The sequence below is a fragment of the Alosa alosa genome, chromosome 19, assembly GCF_017589495.1.
Source record: "Alosa alosa isolate M-15738 ecotype Scorff River chromosome 19, AALO_Geno_1.1, whole genome shotgun sequence".
NCBI lineage: Eukaryota > Metazoa > Chordata > Actinopteri > Clupeiformes > Clupeidae > Alosa > Alosa alosa.
The window spans coordinates 24,789,207-24,812,725 of NC_063207.1; the positions used below are offsets into that span (position 1 = coordinate 24,789,207).

Below are 23,519 nucleotides of genomic sequence, written 5' to 3' on the forward strand. Positions count from 1 at the left end.
ATGTCTGGAACATGTGAAGACAGATAATAAAGTCGACTTTGACTTTGGCTGTTGACTTGCTCAATCAGCATGTATGCCACACAGTCAAAGCACAAGTTGACATCATCCATACACTTCTTCATGTATAGTGACAGTTAATGATGATATTCTGCCAGGTCATACTCTAGAGAACCCAAAGCCCCTTTGAAGTTGTCCTTCAAAGGAGCGATAAGCAAGTTGTCATTGGACAGTGTCTGGTGACCTTTTCACTTGTTCAGCAACAGAAATGGTGAAATGTGGGCGTGACTGACCTAATTCATAGTTCATGGTTGTCCAGTCACCATATGTCCAAAAGTAACGATGTACAAAAACAGAAAGGCACATTTTGAGACATGTCTGATCTCCTTGGCCTGAAACCCTTTCACAGTTTGATCTCTATGACATCCCTATGGCTGATGCTCTTGTCTCTTTGGCCTGAGAAGGCACAAAACCGTTCGGCACATTGAGCTTGTCAGTATACTGGGGAACGTCACTGAGGCTTGTGTCGCCCTCCTTCTCCACCCTCTCCTCCTCTTCCTCTTCCTCCTCCTCCATCTCCATCTCCTCCTCCTCTTCCTCCTCCTCCTCCATCTCTCCTCCTCCTCTTCCTCCTCCTCCATCTCCATCTCCTCCTCCTCTTCCTCCTCCTCCATCTTCCTCTCCTCCTCCTCCTCCTCCATCTCTCCTCCTCCTCTTCCTCCTCCTCCATCTCCATCTCCTCCTCCTCTTCCTCTTCCTCCTCCTCCATCTCCATCTCCTCCTCCTCTTCCTCTTCCTCCTCCTCCATCTCCCTCTCCTCCTCCTCCTCCTCCATCTCTCCTCCTCCTCTTCCTCCTCCTCCATCTCTCTCCTCCTCTTCCTCCTCCTCCATCTCTCCATCTCCTCCTCTTCCTCCTCCTCCATCTTCCTCTCCTCCTACTCCTCCTCCATCTCTCCTCCTCCTCTTCCTCCTCCTCCATCTCTCCATCTCCTCCTCCTCTTCCTCTTCCTCCTCCTCCATCTCCATCTCCTCCTCCTCTTCCTCCTCCTCCACCCATAACATAGAATTAACAAAGACAGTAAGGTGCTAGGGGCAAATCATGGATCAATCACAATCAAAACAATGACCAGGCCCCAGCCGTGGCGCAACTGGCTGGGGCACCTGAACCATACGCCGGCGACCCGGGTTAGATTCCTGCCCCTTGGTCCCTTACAGATCCCACCCCGACTCTCTCTCCCACTCACTTCCTGTCATTCTCCACTATCCTGTCAATTAAAGCCATAAAAGCCCCCCCCCCAAAAAAAATATATATAAAAAGCAATGGCCAAACTCTTACCTGTACATCGCAAAACTCATTTGTGTTGTAAAGCACATTTTCTATGGCTCTGATTTCATCGGCTCAAGTTAATGGCATACAGCCTCGTTCTTTGCTTACTAATTTAGACCTCAATACAGACCACCTTTAAAACTCCACAACTATCTTAGTTATGACTTCCATGCCTTAAGGTCTACTCATGAGACATTACATAAGATGAAGGTCAGAGGACCTTTTCCCAGCAGTCTAATGTAATAATAAAGTAATGCAATCATGGAAGGCCCCACCTCTTCCTTCGTCTTCTTGGAAAGAACTCGGAGCCAGTCTCCAATCATGCTGAGGACAGCTGCGAAGTAGGCCAACCCGACCAAGATCCAAAACCACACCAACGGCTTGTACCACTGCCTGTACTCGGTCTCACGGTCACCACCTGAGCACAAATGGTTTCAGGGTTAAGGAGCAATACAGTGAGGAATGAGGACAGCTCATTTAAGATGGTGATTCTAAAAATAGCCTGCTCCTGAACGTTTGTCTCTGCGGATTGCCAGAGACAGTGGAATGAAAATCAATAGCATTAACGGTAAGCAGGCACAGCTCTGAATTAATGGTGACTCCCCACACAAATTCAATTTGAGTGAATTTGGTTTTTCACTGCCTGAAATGATTGTGTGTTGGTTGGAGAGGCTAGTTAACACACTAAGCACACCTTCTGATATTCTATACTGTATATTTCACTTTAACATCACCAAGCAAATTGCACTCTGGGAGAGACAAATGAAAATAGTTTTGTGATAAGGCCAAAATAGAAAATAGAAAAACAATGGAACTGATTAAAATTACATTTTAGTAGGTAGCTTTATTTACAGTATAATGATAAAAAACCGCATCAGGAAATCTGGAGGGAATATAGCATAGGTATAGCCTATGCATAGCAGGGGGTCCTGCAGGAATGAATGCTATGGTACACACACCCATCTACAGAATGTTTGTTTAAGTTTACATATGGCTTTAAACAGTGTGTGCGCTGTAACATCAGTAAGCATTATTCAGTATAATTAAGTTGGAATGCTAACGTTTTGACAAACACACCAATTTTGCCTACCTTGTTCTTGCCCATCTGAAATAACTCCTTTAACTTTACTGCCTCTATCCTTTCTGTTTTTGTTGTTTAAAAAAAAAAATTATATCCATGATGGCCTTGACAACCAGCAACCATAGACAGTAAAAGAAAGCAACAAGTAGCCTAGCCTACAACTTCTGTAATTGCTGCGTTTGTGCGTTGTAATTCTCTCTCCTGCTCAAACAAAAGGTGTGCGTGTTCTGCATTAAGTTGATTTTGATAATATGTTTACAAGCTTTACTTTACAGAAAATTGTAAATAGCCTGCTGTCATGCAGTTAATGGGATACTGTGCTGAGTTGGGAAGTTATGGTTGGCCAACTTGTTGTGAATACACACACAGGGGAAAATCTCTCTCGTTGTTGAGTAGCTGATGGTACACACAGTGTGTACAGCCGTACACCTGCAGGCACGCCTGATGCATACTGTGATGTTCAAAAGTAGTATCATATGATATAAAAGATGCTTAGGGTACCAGCATTTACCTGCAACATAATCCCCTATCCCAACTGTCGTGAGAGTGATGACTACAAAGTAAATGGCCTCCAGCGCAGTCCATCGCTCATAGTTTTTGAAGGTAAGTGCCGGGAGAGCGACGAAGACTAGGCATCCCGCCAGGATGAAGAGTATGGTGGAGGTCACTCGGATCTTGGTCTGGCTGATCTGTCTGTGTCTCTGCTACAATGCGAACAACATGCATGTATTAGTTCAATGATCAATCCAGACATGAATAAATAAATAAATGAGCATTCTACTATAAGGTGTCTGGAATCTGAGAAATGCTCCATGAGTTTATTCTACTTTTATTACTCTCTCATGTCTATTGCAATAACACTACAAGGTGGTATTTTGTTCACTGTTCATCCGCACTGAAGCCTGAAATTACTTAATAGCCTTCACACTCAACATGGAAATCAAAGCCAACCACAATTACTAATTCAAATCAATAGCAAGACAAAGCTGTGTTCTAAAGCTAGTAACCAAAGCACATCAACGGCACCTTACTTTCAATGAACCTATTACAGTTAAAAGGCTCTTTAATAAATGTTAAAGTTGCCTCTGGCTAAAAGACTCATGATCAGACATCAATGAGTCTTTTAGCCAGAGTGAGTGATGAGATGAAAATAACAATGTTGGTGCCAATTATGTAGAAGCTTACCCTAAACATTCTCTCCACCTTCAAGATGCATTTCACAAAGATTGTTCCAAGCTGGTCACCAATTCCAGCAAGGAGAAACCCAAACAAAGGAATGCCAATTATGGCATAACAGATGCAGAAGATCTTGCCACCTTCTGTGCTGGGTGCAATGTTTCCATAACCTGTAGCAAAGTACATGGAATAGACATGGCAATGTTGCAGTAACATTTGCAACATCACAAAAACTCTATAGTCATACCAACTCAGACATGCAACTCTACAAAACAAAATCCATTTAAGGGGAGGTAGAAATCAATGTATATGCTAAGGGTGTATGCAAATGATGCAGAGATTAATTTGATCTCTCAATAGTGTGGGCTTAAGAGCACATGAAGGACAGACAGAGAGGGCAAACTATGCCAAACATCACTTTTCTCCCATCATTCTAGACATAATTATTATGCTCTTCTACATTATTACTATACATGACATATCAAATTACCGGTAGGTGTATATTTGCTGATCCATCAGCCTTAGGGGTGAGCTACACCATGCGCGTTACTGAAGCGTTCTGTTCGCGTATAGTCTGCTGCAACAATTAGCTGCCACTATAATCAATGGAAGTAGCTACACCAGACGTGACAGCGGCGCGTACGTTCGAAAATAAAAAAACCCAATTAATTTAAAATGGATTTTACGTGTCGCAAACGGAACGCTTCAGTTACGCGCCTGGTGTAGCTCATACCTAAATGACAAGTGTGTAATTGAGATCTACTCTCCAGATGACATGTCATGTCTTTCTCCTAAAGCTCTCAGAGGCACGTATGTAAGGGCATTCATAACAAATTTTAACATAACAAAACAACTCTCATACAAAAGAGTTTTTTACATTTTAAGAGACAAAAAGAGCAGTTTTCTGTATTGGGAGCTTGTTTGCTGCATGATTTGTCAACCAGGGCAAGCCTACTCTTCCCATAGATTTCAGTCCCACGAGAGCAGTCTTCTTCTTACAATTCACCCTAACAGATGGCGGGAGCCATTAAACTGAATACAGTAGCAGTGTATGGCTGTGTCTCTCGCTCCTACTCCTCAGAGTGGCGGAGAGGACATGCATGGGTCAGGTGAACAGGCTGTTAAAAAGGCGATCATCTCTATTGATTATCGCTGTGGGTGCAGCCTGCATACAAAGCCGGACACTGAAGGTCAGATGCTTTGGGGATGAAAGAAAGGTTACCTATTGTTGAGATCACCGTCCCCGCGAAGAAAAAGGAACTGCCCAGGTCCCAGTGGCTGGAGTCGTGGGACGTGTTTCCGATTGGACTCACACCGGCACTGACCGCCTCTATGGCATGCTGGAGGAGGGAGGGTACAGGGACGGGGAGAGACAAATGAAAGAAAGTATGAAAACATGAGCCAAACATTAACTGAAAACATGTCTTGTTAGATCAAAGATCAAACAAAAAACGTTCTCAGACTGAGACAAAAAGAGTGGGGGGGGGGCATTAGGTGAAATTCTCCGACTTCACTTCGAATGTCTGCAGGCCAGGGCATTATCCATGGCTGCCTGGACAGATCAAAGAAACATAATGCTTCTAAAGAGAGTCAGAGAGGGAATGAGACTGAGAAAGAGATGGAATAAACATGCTGTTGTGTGCCTGCATCCGAAATACACAGCACACACCATAAATAATGTTTCCATATTTAAAGTACTGTGTATGTGCAATGACTGTCCATATGATCACATGGATATCACATGATATTGACAACAGAGAACTGGGGGTTGTCACAGGAGGTGTTGTCTTATGTTCTTCAGCTCCAAGGCTGAACCCTAACATTATAATTTCAGCACACAGTGGAAGCACTGTGCAACGCCTGGTAATGTAACCTCTGTGAAGGTTATGAACATTAGGCGATATGATGACCCTCAATTAAACATGTACTTCCATTAGGTAAACTGTCATTGAATAGTATCTAACTATGATACTACATGAAATTAGATACATATGATATAGTGTATATATCATGTTCAATACACTGTATAGTTACAATACACTGTTATATGCTACTGTGACAACTTTGTATATGCTATGCCAGGTACCAGTGTGTCAACCGTACCTTCAAAAAGCACAATTTACTGTTTCATTTTTAGCACCAAGCCTCCCACTCTCAGATATCAGATGCAGAAGTTGCACCCTGCGGCCTGTATATTTTCACAGCTACTACAGCTTCCTGTCCTAACAAGATTGCACATCTACACCTACATCTCATGCTGGGAAAGTGTGTCGAATCTGCAGGTGTTATTTCCCCTATTTTAGTTTCAGTATCATTTGTAATTCATTTCATTTCCTTTTGTAACCACCCAAACCTCACCACTTTTCTTTTAAATAAGCATTTTTTTATCAAGCTCCTTTAGGTTTTTGCCTACAAATCGATATTCCAGACCAGGAAGAGAGTGGTATTTAGCAGATTTTGCAGGAGAACATTCACTCACCATAGTTATCTCATTTTTGACAGGAGGTGGCGTTTAGAGGCTTTTGCATCTGACCTCATCATTTGTTCTTAGATTGTAACAAACCCTTTAATGAATCAGCGGTGAATCTGGTGCCTACAGTCACACAAGTGGCTATTTCTCTAGTTGATCTTGGCATAATTTGAGCAATGCATATTTAATGTCTATACCAAGGTATTTCAGTGTGTGAATGGCAACACTTCCTTCCATGTACAGTAATTCCTGTCGTCTGAAAAAACAAACTGTCTGTGCTGTCAAGCACCCCCCGCCTGACTTATAAAATATTAAGCGGTTGCACTCAGTGAGGTGGCAGGGGCACTGCCTCTTAAAGCAGCGGAGCATCTGCTCACACTGATTAGCATGTCCTCCCACAGTGGCCGCCCAATCCTACAGGCCTGTCGGTTTTTCCACAAGGCGACTCTGTGGAAACCCTGTTTGACAAACAGAGATGCTAAATCAATTAGATGTACACACGTTTATGAACGGAGGACTGTTTAGAACACCTGCTGTTGCAGCCAACTGCAAACATCAGTCAAAATGGCGTGACAAGGAGAAACTGCTGCCACCCTCCCTCTCTCTTTTATTCTCTCCCTCTCTCTGTATCTTTTTAACAAAAATTTGATTCCATTTGGCTGTTTTGAATATCCCTGCTTTTTCCCAGAGCCGCTGCATATTTCTGCACATTGCTAAATTGTGTCACCAACACTGCAGTGGCAGCGCGGCTGCTCACGCGGGACAACCGGGAGGTCTCGTTTGGCATGAGCTCATGACGAGGCCCTCGGCAGGTGCCGCTCCCAACCCCTCCTCCTCCCACCCCCTCCTCCTGCGGCTGCTCGCCCTCCTGCTGCCCCGGCACGTGAGTCAGGTGCAGTGATGGTGACGGCTGTTGTCGCTGCTGCTGCCAGAGCGCTCCTGTGCCTCCACTCCGCAGGCTACATCAGCACACATGAACATGGAGGGAGCGCTTGTTTAGAGAATTAGCTCAGCACACCGAGGCCACGAGGTGAGGCCACAAGTTATAATGGAAAAAAGACAAAAGACTACAGCTCCTAGAAAATCAGTCTACGTTCACAGATCCATCAAAATGTAATGTTGCTGTTCTGACATCGTCAGACTGAAGAACTGTCTCTCTGACACTGTGATCAGCAGTACCGCCACAGGGAACTGTGCTCTCTCCAGTCCTGTTCACCCTGTACACATCTGACTTCTGCTACAACACCGAGTCATGCCACATGCAGAAGTTTTCTGATGATACTGCAATTGTGGAGTGTATCAGGAACGGGCAGGAGAAGGAGTACAGGAGCCTGGTGGAGGACTTGCAATGGTGCAAACTCAATCATCTCAATGAACTCAACACTTCAAAGACCAAGGAGATGGTGGTGGATTTCCGCAGGTCTAAGCCCACTCTGCTACCAGTTCCCATTGATGGGGTCAATGTGGAGGTGGTAAGCACCTGCAAGTATCTGGGTCTCCACCTGGACAATAAACTGGACTGGACAGCCAACACTGATGCACTCTACAAGAAAGGGCAGAGCAGGCTGTACTTCCTGAGGAGGCTGCGGTCCTTCAATGTGTGCAGCAAGCTCCTCAGGATGTTCTACCAGTCTGTTGTTGCCAGCGTCCTCTTCTATGCAGTGGTATGCTGGGGAGGAAGCACAAAGAAGAAAGATGCGAGGCGAATTGACAGGCTGGTAAGGAAAGCTGGCTCTGTAGTGGGAGCTGAACTGGAATGCATCACTTCAATATCTGACAAAAGGACCCTGAACAAACTGATCAACATCTTGGACAATGAGTGTCACCCACTCCACAGCACTATTGTTAAGCAGAAGAGCCTGATCAGCTGGAGACTTCGTTCACTGCCTTGCACAACAGACAGACTGAGGAAGTTATTTGTCCCCAGGGCCATTGAACTGTTCAATGCTTCACTTAAGGGAAGAGGAGAGATAGACCTCTCTGCATAGTCTGTCTGCCTCTTCACCCCCTCCATTTTGGATACTGTCTTACCACTAGCCACTTTTTACCACTGTCTTTCTGCCTCACTGTTTGCTTGCTATATTAGCACATTAGCACATATGCATAACCCCTCCCTCCATGCCACAGCCAAACTGTGGCCACACTTATACCTTTTCTTAAAATAGTGATATATATAAATATATAGATATATAGACTTATTCTTGCACTGTTGGACTCATTTGCACTATCACCATGACCCCTATCACCATTGCACTATCACCGTGACACTCACTCACACAGAGCACCTTACCTTACCTTACTATGCACAGAGAATCACAGGCTCAGTCCCTGCCCTCAGTCATTGCAAAGCCTCTTGATTGATTAATCACCACTATGTGGATACTGTTTTTAGAATTGATTTAGATTAAGTGTTAGTTAGTATAATTTGTATTTTAGTATAGTATATTTAGTATATTCTTTATCTTCTACTGTCCTTATTGCTTAGTTGTGTTTTTTTATTATATACTTTTAATTACTTTTTCTGCTGTTAGTGAATGTGTGTGTGTTGTCTGTCTGTATGCTACTGAGACCTTGAATTTCCCTGGGGATCAATAAAGTAGCTATCTATCTATCTATCTATCTATCTATCTATCTATCTATCTATATTTGATTGCAGACTGAAGAGACCTGAACTAATTAATTCCTTGTCCAGTCCATTGAGTGAGCTAAATTATTGAATGTTACAAAAGATAACATATCACACGGAAACAGTAATAGTGAAGATGCAACAACAGTGTATTGAATTTATGGATTGAAGCCACTATAGCCTACATGCAATGACCTGTGCCTTCGCAGTAAATACACTAATTTTAGACCTACTGCAGGGTCTGAATGTGTCAGAAATTAGTCAATGTCACTGTGAAAATGAAGCAATTTACTGGAGCAAAGCCATCTATGGCACATGTGTGGGGCTTTCAACTGATTTTGGCTACAGAAACTGGACTTGGCTGACTTATAGTTTGGCCCAGTCTTAGAGGTTATGCAGAGCACAACCCACATGAAATGGAATAGGGCCTGTCTCTTCCTAAAGTGGATTACACTTACCTTCCACATTAAATGGACATGCTTTTGCTTACCAGAAAAGAAAAACAGTGTTGCAACTTACTCATGCATCACATTGATATTGAGTTACAAGTGCTACATGACAATAAGCCCCTCTCTTAGCAGCAGAGTTCGCTGTGTAAACACATTGATTAGCATCAAGCTGAGGGTTCTGAAAGGCACATCTTAAAAAACATCTATGATTGTATTAGCGCGATCCGCACTTAGTCATCGTGGCTGTCAGAGTCAGGTACCCATGTGTTCTCAGCAGGCTGGCAGAGCCCTTGAGTCACCCACACTCCGCAGCCATCAAAACCGCCACCCCCGATAGGGCAGCCCCTCGGAACTGCCTGCTGACGGGCAGGCGTGATTTCAGCTGGCCCCCTGCCCAGCGGTGACGGACAGCAACATGACAGCGTGACAAAGCACTAATGCAGTAAATATGGGACCTGCTGGAGAGGGTCCTATATCAGTCATGGATATGCATGGATATGGACAGTCAAGGGAGCTTTCAAAACAAAAGGAAGCTTCTCAGATCCGAGCAGAACATAATGTTTTCTAAACTATATTTATACACTACCGGTCAAAAGTTTGGGGTCACTTAAAAAAATATTTTCCAATCCATTATAGACAAAATACCAGCTGAGATCAGTTGCATTGTTTTTTTTAATCAGGGCAGCAGTTTTCAGATTACATGATGTGCTTACATAATTGCAAAAGGGGTCTCTCTCTATGTTTTCTCAGTTAGCCTTTTAAAATGATATCAGATTAGTAAACAGAATGTGCCTTTGGAACATTGGATGAATGGTTGCTAATAATGGGCAATGTAGATATTGCATTAAAGATCAGCCATTTCTTTCTACAACAGTCGAGAACCCTTTTGCAATTATGTAAGCACATCATGTAATCTGAAACTGCTGCCCTGATTAAAAAAAACACAATGCAAATAATCTCAGCAATGAAATGGAATGGACATTTCTAAGTGACTCCAAACTTTTGACCGGTAGTGTAAATACATATTATATACAAGAGAATGTGTATGGATTTGGTTTGAGGGACGATGCTATGGCAACAACTTGGCAAGTGTTTTATCACGCCATGAGAATTCAATCAAGGTTGAGAAGGTCCATCACAATCCCTAACCAAGAGTCCATGTTGAGGCGGGGGCATGCTTGAAACCAGTGGAACATCCAATGAATTTTTAAATTGAATTGAACTGAATTGAATGAGTAATTGATTTCCCACGGAACCAGTTAGCACACATTGTATTAAAGGGTTTACATCAGTCCCCTTCCTTCCAGGGAAATAAAAGCCATTGATTTCCTCAAAACGTCCAGTTTGTGCTACTGAAGTAATGAGGGCAACTAAGATGTTCTAAAGACCAGAGGGAGAGAGGGACATGTGCTAGGTGGGCGTTATTTTGCACCACATTAGTATTACAGACATAACCAGCAAAGGAAAATTGGAGCAAACCAGTTACACATTCTCCAGAGATGCTATAAGGCACGTTTACTTGAGCTGACAAGCTGAAGAATAAGAGGCAGAGGCTTTTTACAGCTCTAGGTGATGCATATGGCAACATTTCATCAAAGAGCACTGCATGCTGTTGGCCCTAGACACCCATATCTTGTCATAAGTGGGATTTGAAGATGACAGAGTCTCATAGAGAGGGTGTGCTACGGAACAGACTGTGTCCATCTGGTTCCGGAGCTTTATGGATCCCTGGGCCCTCATTGGCAGAAGTGCCCATCATCAGCGGCCGCTGTAAAAATAACTTTTCTGAAGGGGTGAAACTGTCAGTGACACTGAAGGATGTTGCAGGGGCCCATAATGTTCTGTTTTGATTATGAATCAGCATTATAAAACCATTAGTTTCGGCTCTTATACAACAATAAAAAAGAGCACACCGTGACCAAGAAGGCGAAGAAGGCAAAGTCAAATAATTAATACTTCATGTAATTGTGTGAACAATTACTGTCCGTGATTTTTCACTGCAAAAGTCTTCAGCAGCTTTTTCTGCCAGTTATGTAAAACCAGCACTATCCTTTCCACGTCAATCACACCCTCAAGACATTGTTTAGGGTGCGTGGTTGTAGTGTGTGCCGGAAAAAAATCAATACAAGACTTGAATTATTCACACAATCAGGGGGGTAGTGTTAAAATAAGAAGTGGGTAAACTATGAATTTTGTGACCATGGTAAGGTGGACTGCATCATGCTATCAGATTTTTTAAAAAGGCATTCAGAACATTTGATGATGGTAGAGATTATTGTTCAATGTTTATAACAATACCAGTGGTATTAAATAGTTCTTAGTGTGTTGATGAGTGTACATATTCTGGATGTGGATAATACAGTGTGGTTTTTGAATATTAAAAGTTGCAATTGGTGAATAAACTCTTTTGAGAGGTGGATAAACTCTATTTTCATAAATTTCAGAGGAAGATAAACTATGTTTACTTGCGTTAAACCTCCACTACAGCCCTGCACACAATAGTTCCATGCTATCGCTTTTGGTACTGTTCTCATGTAATAAAACACAACTGGCTGATGACTGCATTGATCAAGGTTCATGTCCAAGTTGGGGCCTGCGAAGCGCTTTGAGGCGTACTGTTATGGTGTGATATAAATAAAACCAAACAGAATTGAAAATCGGAAAGATGACAATGAACTCTTGCACTTTTTGAAGTGTCTCTGCAGCCCACAAGTTTTTAGTGACACTAACAGTAATTCCCTGCAGACTTGGAGCACTCGCTGCAGACTGATGGAGTGGTTTGTGAGCTGACACCTGACATTTCCTGATTAGCTGCTGCCCATGGTCTCTCGCAGTAGGCTGTCAGCAGGACATCCATTCTAATGGACAGCCTAGAGACAGGGGGTCCCTAACTGACACCACAAGACTCAGGGCCACAGCTAGACAAGTGCTAATTATCTAGTCAGATGGCTGAAAGTGTAAAAGTCTTCTAGTGGGCATTTCTGTTTCCATCATTGTCAGTTTTGATGGCCTTAGCTGTAGTGTTTTGCATTCATGTGAAAGATAAGCATTTATATGATGTGGTAGTGTTAACTCTTACTGTGTTGTTTTTCTAAAAGAGCTTTGAGCTTCAATTGAATACTAGTCAACCTCTGAAGCTCCGGACAGGCATTAACAGGCAGGCTACACACATTGCTTGACGTCAACGTGCCTCTCAATTGAGAAAGGTAGTGAAATGTTAGGATCTGTGGAGATTCATGTCTTGACTTAGCAATGTCACATGACGCTGTCGGTACACTATGCATTACCTTGATCAGATCCTCCAATTCGGCAGGTGAGACACACGAATGATTCTGCAGGAACATGGCCTTCTTCAGCGTGATGCTGTCCTTCTGGTTGGTCTCAAAGGGCCTCTCGAGAGCCTGGAACACCAGCCCTCCACCGATGAGGTAGAACATCACCACCACGAACACAGCAACGACGGTCTTCCACTTCATCACAGAGTGCAGGGCCGAGCCATCCACACTGGCGTCCAGGCTGGCCACGACGCTGGCCGAGCGCGAGGAGATGGAGAGCCTGGGCAGTGGGCAGTGCCCGCTGAACTTGACGTCGCAGCCCATTGGGTTCTGCATGGCCGAGACGCTGGCATGAACGAGGGAGGACTGAACCACATCAGGATCCTCCTTCTTCGGAGGCACCATGTTAGTCTGGACCGCCACTGGAAAGTAGGATGAACAGAGGGGTATTTTAGTTGCCATAAAATAGGTACACAGGGCCAGCTATTTGCAGTTTAAAGAAAAAAAAGAGCAAAGGTGCAGAGAAAGGGAAAGAGAAAGAGACAGACAGCGAGAGGGAGAGGCATACGGTAATAGTAGGCATGCCTGTATGGCTATAACCCCAGGCAACAACGGAATAGAGATGGAATAGAGACAATGTCATTAGTGTGTAATGCACTGCCATTACAAAATAACTGAACTGTATCCACTAAAAGCACATTATACCAGACGAAACTGCTCTTGCTCTTACATGATCAGCAATCATGTGCTATGCAATACTTTCTGGCAGATAATCGAGAAAGCACATACACCCTCTTGACGAAATCCTCAAATGAATGCAGCAGAATCTATGAATAACGTACAGTGTTCAGTATTCCCATCCACCTCTCTTTCAATGGGATTGTGCAAGAGGACCATTGATTTCCTAATGGACCAGATAATAAAATTTAGTGTCTGGCTCAGGATGAACCTGGGTCATGGACAGAGTCAAGGATGCATCCATACTTTCTAACACACATTACGACCCACTCCTATCTACCTCTGATGAAACATCCGCCTTTGTGGGGGACAAGTGGGCGGGAGCCATAGTCCTAGAATGATGTAATCCCCTTTTTGTCTATGCATGACATGTTTCAAGAGGGGTGCTGTCTGGCCTACTGTTTTTATAAACATCTTCAAGTGTCCTGCTGTCTTTTAAACACTCTGAAATCTGACACCAGATCCATTTACAGGATAGGTCTGCGGAATGTCTCTCACATTGATTGGATTCAAGTTACAAGAAATGTATAAAAACATGTCAAACTGTTTTGCAAATTAGGTTTGTTGTCTAGTGGTCCTAACCACCTGGGGGGTTCAATTGATGGGAAGTCTATATGCCCTGCTCTTAATTAGTCATACTGGCTGAGCTTGATGACTCACGGGTGTCCGGGAAACCAAACTGCTGCCAACCCTTTTCTAGAAGACATAAATATTAAAGGAAAATTACTAGAACCACCTAAGCATTTTGTCAATAATTAAATGATGGGTTTTATCAAGAAAAATAGCTACCAGTTTGCCAAATTTCAGCTTCACAATATGGAAATAAGGAAATAATTCCAGGATATTCAAACCTAGTAGTTTGTCCTAACCAATCACAACTTCATGTAACCGTCATTTGAATTTCAGTGACACACTAGTCACCTCCCTTTCCAAGATCAGTAAGTATTAGTAAGTATTATATTTTTTAAGGGAATGTGGGATGTGGGATTAAAAGGAGGTATTGGTGAGATTGATAATTGTGGTAGTGATTACAATGGTGATGGTGCTGATGATTGTAGTGGTGGTGGCGTTGATGATGATGATGATGATGAACATGATGATGAGGAGAGTGAGTGAGACAAAGTGACTATAAATCTCAAAATAGGTAGCACAACGATATGGCTACGGCTTTTGAAAGCAAACGACGAAATGAAAGTGCTATGACACAACATAACCTGATCAAACGCGAGTCTGAGCTCTAGAGCGTGGTCAAGACCCCACTCCACTTCCCGGCATCTCTTTTTAATTTCATTCTCCGAAGACACGTAATTTGCCTGCACACTGCTGCAAACCAATGTAATACTCCATCTCATAATTCTGCCATGTTTAAATAAAATTCCGCAAGCAACCAGTATAATAGAATTTCAAAAAAACGCAAATGGATAGTTTGACGTTGATAGGGTGTGTTGCCAGATGAACCGAGTCTCCGGTTAAGTCCCCAGAAATGAGAAAGTAAATAAAAAACATGCAAAAACTTAAATGCAACCGTGTAAAAAGATTTATTCACTAAAACAATGTACAAACCTTGTTCGGGATCCCAGTTTACCTGTTTCCTTGGATTGTCTATCGGAAATTTCATCGTGATTGTTTCAAATAACAAAGACAATAGAAATCTCTATAGAGTAGAGATGAAACAAAACAGCAAAATACATTTGTAATTCAGCGACGCCCTTCAGTAACCTTTTTCATTTTGTGGTCACTGGCAGAAAAAAAAATCTCGTAGTAGAAGCACAACCACATTGTCTGCATTCGGTTGGAGACTAGCACTTGGCTAGGTCCGCGCATAATGGATGCGAGGCGCACGAGACAAAGTGATGAGCATAAGCGTGCACGTCGTGCTGTTTCTCAGTTTAAGTACCACCCGACCCGACCCGTGTAGAATACGGTCCACTTCGTCACTTGACACCACCTTAAAGTGTAACGTTAACCTAGGACGTGCAGATTTGAGTAGCCCACTATAACCATTGATTAATTCATCCCAAGAAGATTGCCCAGACTTCCAACCCCCCACACGTTCTTCCAAGCACCGGTCTTTGTGTAGGCACAAAACGAATTTCGTGAGCTTGTATTATTATTATCATTTTTGTATGGCCAGTTGATGACCAGTTCCTGAAGGCAGTTCCAAACTGATGAAACACACATAAACACTTACTGATAGGTGGGGTCCTCTGCGTGGTTTGGATTTACTACACCTTTCCCTTGTGCAAATGGCTAAGAGGGGGGATCTCCTGCATGCCCCAGTTAACCAATCATTCCTGTGGAATACTGAAATTATGAATGATTTATCTCACATGAAGATTCATTTTTCATGACATAACAGCTGGAATGATGGGAGAGTCTCTAACATTTAGGAATAAATGCAGAGTGAATTATTTCAGGAGAATGTTTAATTAAAGGAGAAAATTTAATTAAAATGCTTTAAGAATTCTATATTACATTGTGTGAGTAACTGGACTGAGAGAGGATTGATCAGTCATCCTCCCAAAGTCAATACTCTACATACAAGGAAGCAAATTAACTCCCGCTGCCAAGTGTTAGGAGCGGCATGACGGCAACATAACTTAGGTCTGTATTGACTGTTGACCATGAATTGAGTAACCCAACTGGGCATTTAAAAAGCCTTGGCGAAGCCCTGCAGTGTCTATTGATGTGATTGGCAGAGGTGAATGTCTATTTTCTGTATCAGAAATCACGAAGACAGTGAACATGTTGGACTAGACAGTGTTCACTCTGGACCATTAGCCTAAAATGAACTGAACTGCACTCATCAAAGAAGCAAAATGCTCCTGTGTGTGTGTGTGTGTGTGTGTGTGTGTCAAAGAAGCAAAATGCTCCTGTGTGTGTGTGTGTCAAAGAAGCAAAATGCTCCTGTGTGTGTGTGTGTGTGTGTGTGTGTGTGTGTGTGTGTGTGTGTGTGTGTGTGTGTGTGTGTGTGTGTCAAAGAAGCAAAATGATCCTGTGTGTGTGTGTGTGTGTCAAAGAAGCAATATGCTCCTGTGTGTGTGTGTGTGTGTGTGTGTGTGTGTGTGGTGTTGTCACAAGACATTTGCAACATCAACAAGCCTCACATAATGCAGGGAGTGAGGTTTACTGATCACCCACTGGTCTGAGAGAGTCACCAAAAACCTGAGCATTGAACGTCCTGAAACATTGTGAGAGTCCTGCTGTGGGACTGTTATAAAAGTATATTAAGAAGTGACATTTACATGCTTAAGCATTGGAAAAAACTGAACTGAATTGTTTTTTTTTTTATTCACAGCTAGATGTTTTGATATTAGGCATACTGATTATGACTCAGTGGATGGATATTGTCTCCCTGGTGGCACTTAGTCTGTCTAATACATTTTAACTAATCGGACAAAGTTGTTTAATGCATATGCGACATAAATGGGTGATAGGGGAGGTGATGTCATTCCTGCCAGCATGCCACACTTCAACCAATCAGTGACATGCCTTGTTTAAATATTGATGATTTCTGCCCTAGCCCCATGCATGCATGTATTAATAATAGAATGGTGTTCAAGAAATGACATGAGACATGCCTTTCTGGCCCTGTGGCAGTATATTTCCCCAAATATTACAAATAAATCACATTTTACTAGTAGACATCAATAAGTATCCTACATCTCTTTGTCGCATTTATTTTTATATTTATTTATACACAGGTTTAAACCTGTATTCTTGCATACTGCAAGTCCACCTTCATTTCACTAGGCCTAAATAAAGTCCCTGAATCTTTATGAAAATCATGTAAATACTATGCAAAAAAAAGTGGAGCAATAGACAAAGCATGCCAACTGTAACGCGCCAATCAATTATTTTCTTAAAGCTTAGGGTACCCAAATATAAGCAAATTTCAGCTGTTTGCCCCCTGGATCAGCACCACCAACCAAGTACACCAACACCTGCTTACAGGAACTACGCAGTCCAAGCACGTAAAACGTCATGACGCTAGCCTAGCAACCATCATGGCGACGAGGAAGCCTAAGAGAGGTTACAAAGACATGTCAGGCAGTTTAGCTAACATTTGTTCTCTCTGAGATGACTATGGAAGTGATAAAATAGTATTACAACAAGTATGGGATTTAAAAATAATACCACCATGGATGCAAAGAGAGGTAAAGGCAAGTAGCCTGTTAATAACAGGCACCGTTTGTCGACTTTGTTGTCCAGTAGGTAATATGTTAGCTTGCTTATGCTAGCTAGCTAATGACCTGGGCTTGCTTGCTTGCTTGCGATGGTAATGCATACTGTTAACTTTTGTACACACTTTTCGCTTCACAAAGTTAATTATCGTTTTAGTCACAGTCAGCTAAGTAACGAATTCCCTGTATAACAGAGAAGAATGCATTGAATCTTATTTAGATAGTTAAATTGATTGTCTTTGCAACATTAGCTATTGAGATAGCTAACCTCAACGTTAACGTATAATCCGAATACGAAGCTGCTGCTGTGCAAGCAAGCCACACTATATTTTCTGCATTTTGTTGAGGATTAGGGTGAAAGGACCACACATTCTATTCTTGAATAGTGCCTTTTAGCCTAATTGTTGAAGTTAATGAACTAGTATTCGTTTATTGGGCACCAATAATACTGCCATGTTCCTAATGTAACTGTAGTTAGCTTACTTGTATAGGATAAACATCCCATTTGTACTTTAAGTAGATATGTAACGATTTGCTTTATATTCTAGCATACTGCCCTGGAGCCTCAGGCAACTTGACAAAACAATGTCTCGTTCAAGACCACATGTTTGCACATTACAGGAAGGTGTATACTGCTAAGGGTAAGGGTTATTGTTCATTTTCTGTCTCTCTGAAACGTGGCCTGTGAATTCTGTGAACGTACTCCTCTGGAGCCCTCTTTTGCTTTGTGTTGAAAAGTCATACAACATGCATCTAACCTGACCTAATTGAAAGGGAATGACAGTGGTAAAAAAAAAACATCAACATAGCTTTTAGTCAGGATCAACAATACATAATCATGAATCTTGTACAAAACAGCCAGAGAGACTATGGAACTTTGAGATTCAGCTTATGTATTTAACTGAGAAGTCAGTTCTGTCATGCTTGATTAAGTCAGATTTAGATGAGATATACAGTACTTCCAACTCAGTATTTGTTTCTGAAAAGACAAGGGCACACACATACAGTATACCTCTTTTGTCACTGATATGCTGTGCTTTCTTTTTTCAGCTGCTGTGGATACCTCAGCACCAAAAAGCATGCAAAGTAGCATCAAATGTAAGAGTTCTAATGTGTTTGGAATATTATGGGCTGCAGTATCAGTGTTGTATACATTTTATAGAATCAGCTTGTATGTAATTGGTGTCTGCCCTGACCCTTACAGACTCTGACCAAAAGCGTCGAGAGCGGTTGAAGAGGGAGGCATCTCAGCGTTCATTATCCTCCAGGTCACTGAGGAGCAGACTGGATAACACCAGAGAATCATGCTCCTTAAAAGCTGTAAGGGATCTCCCAACATCCCTTAAGTCTTTTCCCTTCCACATCTTCTGTGTTATAAATGTTATATTGACAACGACAACAACCATCCACAAAACATCCATAAATCTACACATTTTACATCCACTTATTTTTGTTTTCACATTGCCATACCACAGAGAGAGCTGTCGTTTTTGCCGCAGGCCATGGTATACTGGGTATGTGGTATATGAATGTTGTCCTGTACATTTCTACTCACACACTACAGTGTTTCAGTTCTCCTTTTGTTTATCCTAACACAGAGCAGGACCTCTCTCCAAGCAGACGAGGATGGCTGCCATTACTTGGGGGGCTCTGTGATGTCTTCGCCTAGGCTCAACACTTCATTCCATATCAGAGAGATTGCATACCCGTCCCAAAGAGCGACCACAGCTGGGAGCACCCACAACTGCCATCGCTATGCCTCCGAATTCAACTACCGAGACCCCCACCCTCAGAAGCAGCAGTTCCTCCGGTCCTGTGGTACCACTGGCAGCCAAAGCGCATTCAAAGCTTTCCAGGACCCAGTCCAGAAGACGTACAGCGGAGACCTCATGCTCAAGCACTCCAAGCATTTCAAGCCCGAAAAGCCCTTCACACCCCGCACGTTGAAGAAGGACAGCAAGTCCTACCTGTCCCAGTACCGCTTCTACACCCCCCCGAGGAGGAAAGCGTCAGAGGAGACGAGCCCAAGGCTGGTGCAGCAGGACTCATCTCGTGGAAGGTAAGAGTAGCGTATATCCGGTTATCATTCAAAATGATGTAATTATGCCTTTATGCAGGTATACATTGGAAGGATGATGAGATGTGTTTGTCTGCAGAATTTTGAAAACTGTTATCTGAAAATAAAAAAAAAACTTTATTGCATTCCTTCTCAGCTCTGAACCCAAGGACAACTTTGCTGCAGAATGGGATCTGCCACAGGTAAGTTTGATTAGTTTTATCATTGGACATTATTATTGACAATTAATATTGATGTATTAAAAGGTTGTTTTATATGTGAAAATGCCAGATAAACGTGAGAAAGGATTTGACTGATAATGAGATTGTGTTGACTGTGGTTTTGGCAAATGCCTGGATGGTTAAGAATTTAAAGACAGAATGACTTAATTCATTTCTGTCTTTTGCATTCATGTAGATTATTTTGAACTGGCAGGATTTAAAAGGCTGTCAGTCAGGATTTCAGCCAAATTATGTCATTGTTTGCTCAGTCTATCAGTACTGATTGCAAAACCAAAATATATGTAATCTATAATGAATGTGAAGAGACAGGAAATTAAATACTCTTTTGTTTTGTTTTATTAAATACTGCATGTTTTGTTTACTGAAGACATTTGACCTTGAGTCTGAAATATTTGATGAAGACACCAGTCCAAATGGGAAACACAGTAAAGTGAACAAGACAAAAGGCAGCAGTTTTCTTTCTTCATCCAGGTATTTTTTTTCAGCCTTAATTTTTTTCAGCTGAATAACGTGCTTACAGTGATCTAATTGGACTCCAACACTCTATTTTCTTACATGATGTCTCAGAATGTCTCCAGATGGAATCAAGTCTCCCATCATGCGGAAGGTGAATGAAGAGTAAGAAAATTGATTTATTGATTAATTTGGTATATGCTCAACCCAGTATTATTAAATGCCATTTATGTACAGGAACTAGATATGTATAATCTCTATCGCTTAAATTTTCCATAGGGAAGAAGAGTTGCTCTACCTGGAGTTTATTGCAGATGTGACAAATGAAATCTTGACATTGGGGCTGTACAATGACCGGTTTGTCCAGATTTTTCTCCTCTCTTTTTATCCCAATCTAAAATGATTTGCCAGTTTATTTGGCTCTTCTTCTAGGGATTTCGTCTATGTGTGCTGCTGAGAAAAACAGGCTGACAAAGGCAGGGAGGTTTAGATGCCAAGCTAACCAGCAAGAGCAATTTAGTTGCCAAGCAGACTGGCATCAACAAGGCAGCGGCACCTTAGCTGTGGGCACGCTTGGGCAGAGCTAATGGCAGCCCATTAACCATCTGGTTGCTTGGTGATATTGTCAACAACTTTGTACTATTTCTTGGACATTCTACGGAGAATCATCCACTATTGTTTATACTGCTTTATCACTGCTTATCAGTGTGATCGCAGCACCTTGACGTGCTATGTGGTATTTCAGTGGTTGGAGATAAAAAAAAAAGAAGAATTTATCACTAAATCAATGGTGTATAACGGTGAATAATCAATCAGCTGAAAAGTCCTTTAACAGATTAGATCAATGCTGTGGCTCATGTGTAATATCAGGACACTGCATTCATCTTACGGATGGTTGGCAACAAAACACCTCCCTCCCTACCAAGTCTGTTGATGAAAAACACAAATCTGTGGTTGCACTGGCCCAGTGTACAAAACCAGTGCAGCACATACCATATCACATGATTAAAACCATCATGGCCTCTGCTTTGACTGTAAAAGAACATGGATGGGGTATGCTTGCCCAAAAGTGAGGCCACCAGAAGGAACTAAACAGTGACAGCTTTAACTAATTATGGACGGTTCTGGACCTGACTGAGCTTCTGTTTGCATGCTATGGCTGCAAAATCACTTACACCGTAGACTCTGACCAAAATCTTCCCAATAAGGCCCCCAGTTTTGGCTTAATTTCCTCGTAACATAAGGGCTTGGTGCTATTCTGTCCATGTTCCATGTCTCTGTAGACATTAAATTGTGCACTGGTTAATGGCACCATGTGTTGACTGAACGGAGGACTAAGTCTGGGCATTGCACAACATGGTGGCACTGCCACAGCCTAATTGAGCAACTGCATCTCTCTTTTTTTATTATTAATTGTCAGTGAATGTAGTTGCAGTAGTCAGTGGGATGGCAATTTTAGTCTGATATGACCTGCCATAAGACTAGAACTGCACAGGAATCAACTGTTCTGTACTATGTGTATGTATGTATCATAGTGTATGATACACAGACACCTAACAAAATTGTTTTTGTATTGCAGAGTATTGAGAAGGGTATTTCAGCGTCATATTGATACAAATAAACATCACCTGGATGAGGTAAACCTACCATTAAGTTTTCAAGAGTCATCTGTTAAAATCCAAGCATTGCTGTACCATTAGATGTCTTGACTGTACTCTCTCTTTCTAGGATAAAATGCGCCACCTTCTGGACATTTTGCATCACGATATTCAGAGTCCCTCAAATGCCTCCACTTTTTGTGTACACCCTGCAAAAAAGCATAGAGAGAAGGACACATTTCCACAAGACGTCCCAAGCTTTAGTTCCGATTTAAAATCACAGCCTAAATTAGTTCACAGACCTTCCTCCTCCACTATGTTTGACAGAGACCTTGAGTCACTAGGGAAGAGAAATCATTTAATAGTTTCCACTCCTTTGCAGCGCAGCCCAACCAGCAACACTTCCTATAGTCTGCAAGGAGAGACAGAAGATGGTAATTTAAGGTATAGCCTAAGCAGCTACAGTTCACATGCTCTGGATAGAGGGACGGAAGATAGATCGTTCAAATTTGATCCAACCAGCTACAGTTCACATGATCTGGACAGAGAGATAGAAGGTGGACCATTAGATTTTAACCTAGCGAGATACAGTTCAGACGTTCCGGACAAAGAGACAGAAGATGATCTGTTAGATTTTAACCCAGCGAGATACAGTTCAGACGTTCTAGACAAAGAGACAGAAGATGGTCTATTACAATATAGCCCCGATAGCCACAGTTCACATGTTCTGGATGGAGAGACAGATGACTGTCCAAGGAAAAGTAGCCCAACAAACTATGGTCTAGATGGGGAGACAGAAGATGGTCAAGAGCAGCAAAATATCAGAGAAGATGATTTGTCACCTGGAACTGAGCACAACCACCTGACTCCTGAGGAGAATGAAGCTCTTCAATCCACAGAGGACAATAACGAACTCTCTGGAGAGCTTGAGGAACTTGGATTAAACATGGAGTCTTTGCATGTGTCCCAGACACCACCCAAGACAATTAAGGATGAACAAGATTTTAGCATATTTAGTGACGATGAGTTTTGACTAAGGTATTATGATGTAGCAGACATTAGGTCAACTCAACACTGCACTGAAAGCACACACAGTTTTGGAGTTAGTATTTTTTTCCCCACAGTTTTCTGACATCCACAGTACTAGTATAATATGAACCATATTATACACTCACTACGGCCATGAGTAGCCTACAGAGGACAGTGCTTGTATGCAACAACACAAATGTATTGTACATGAACAGTGTGTCATCGTCACAGCTTATTAGTTTTATTTCACTTTATTCACCTTGAATGTGGATCTCTAGCCATCCAAGAGATAGTAGTATTTTTGTAGCCTTTTTCATGTCAACAGGAAAATAAAATATTTTATATTTTAGTTATCTCTGATTCTGCTGCCTTTGGTTTCAACAGAACATACATTTTCAGTAACCACCTAATTAATATATGTGCATGCTTCTGTCGATTATCAGTTAAATATAAAAAAAAAGATGGTGGGGGACTATAGATACAGGGAAAGGTACAGGCCTACAGGTGAAATGATTTTCTCTTGCCATCAGCCTGCACTGCAATTTCTTATATCTTTACTAGGGGGCAACGTCTGCTCTGTTGTCTCAATAGCTGTTTGTAGTGGTGGTGGTGATTCGTTTGTAATAACAATGTAATTCATATATCGTGGTCACTTTATCAGATAGTATGGCTAACAAAGGTCTGCCATTTCGGCTATCAACTTGACTATGACACATGTAGTCAATTTTGAGATGTGTATTATCTCGTGTAGTAGCTCAAACGTATTTTAATCCCATCAGCTATAGTATGTTGTTATTGTTAATGTATACAGTTATGA

General features: G+C 42.1%; 2 protein-coding genes across 4 annotated transcripts; one reads left to right on the plus strand and one right to left on the minus strand.

The window, feature by feature from the left end:
* Window positions 1-45: 45 nt before the first annotated feature.
* Window positions 46-15,181, minus strand: LOC125312366 (potassium channel subfamily K member 10-like). The gene is made up of 7 exons (XM_048270874.1): window positions 14,704-15,181; window positions 12,415-12,824; window positions 4,805-4,922; window positions 3,592-3,752; window positions 2,918-3,110; window positions 1,601-1,743; window positions 46-552 (listed from the first exon to the last, which is right to left on the minus strand). The coding sequence occupies exons 1-7, from the start codon at window positions 14,756-14,758 to the stop codon at window positions 415-417; spliced, it is 1,218 nt and encodes a 405-aa protein (XP_048126831.1). The 5' UTR covers window positions 14,759-15,181; the 3' UTR covers window positions 46-414.
* A 1,964-nt stretch (window positions 15,182-17,145) lies between these two features.
* spata7 (spermatogenesis associated 7) lies at window positions 17,146-23,055 on the plus strand. Of its 3 annotated transcripts, none has more exons than XM_048270771.1 (12): window positions 17,146-17,303; window positions 17,873-17,965; window positions 18,375-18,422; window positions 18,529-18,644; window positions 18,800-18,838; window positions 18,923-19,383; window positions 19,538-19,583; window positions 19,990-20,093; window positions 20,190-20,240; window positions 20,355-20,432; window positions 21,655-21,712; window positions 21,804-23,055. In XM_048270771.1, the coding sequence occupies exons 1-12, from the start codon at window positions 17,258-17,260 to the stop codon at window positions 22,704-22,706; spliced, it is 2,043 nt and encodes a 680-aa protein (XP_048126728.1). In that variant the 5' UTR covers window positions 17,146-17,257; the 3' UTR covers window positions 22,707-23,055. The 3 variants fall into 3 exon arrangements, with proteins under 3 accessions (XP_048126728.1, XP_048126729.1, XP_048126730.1); XM_048270772.1 differs by having other exon boundaries at window positions 17,146-17,297; XM_048270773.1 differs by lacking the exon at window positions 18,800-18,838.
* Window positions 23,056-23,519: the final 464 nt, after the last annotated feature.

What these genes read in the sequence shown, in the direction of transcription:
- LOC125312366 (XM_048270874.1), bottom strand. Translation starts at nt 14,758, where the DNA reads ATGAAATTTCCGATAGACAATCCAAGGAAACAGGTAAACTGGGATCCC. An exon ending in AAACTGGGATCCCGAACAAG is followed by an intron (nt 12,825 to 14,703) that starts GTTTGTACATTG and finishes CCTACTTTCCAG; the next exon opens with TGGCGGTCCAGACTAACATG. An exon ending in GACGGTGATCTCAACAATAG is followed by an intron (nt 3,753 to 4,804) that starts GTAACCTTTCTT and finishes ACTTTGCTACAG; the next exon opens with GTTATGGAAACATTGCACCC.
- spata7 (XM_048270771.1), top strand. Translation starts at nt 17,258, where the DNA reads ATGGGATTTAAAAATAATACCACCATGGATGCAAAGAGAGGTAAAG. An exon ending in AATCATGCTCCTTAAAAGCT is followed by an intron (nt 18,645 to 18,799) that starts GTAAGGGATCTC and finishes GCCATACCACAG; the next exon opens with AGAGAGCTGTCGTTTTTGCC. An exon ending in ATAAACATCACCTGGATGAG is followed by an intron (nt 21,713 to 21,803) that starts GTAAACCTACCA and finishes CTCTCTTTCTAG; the next exon opens with GATAAAATGCGCCACCTTCT.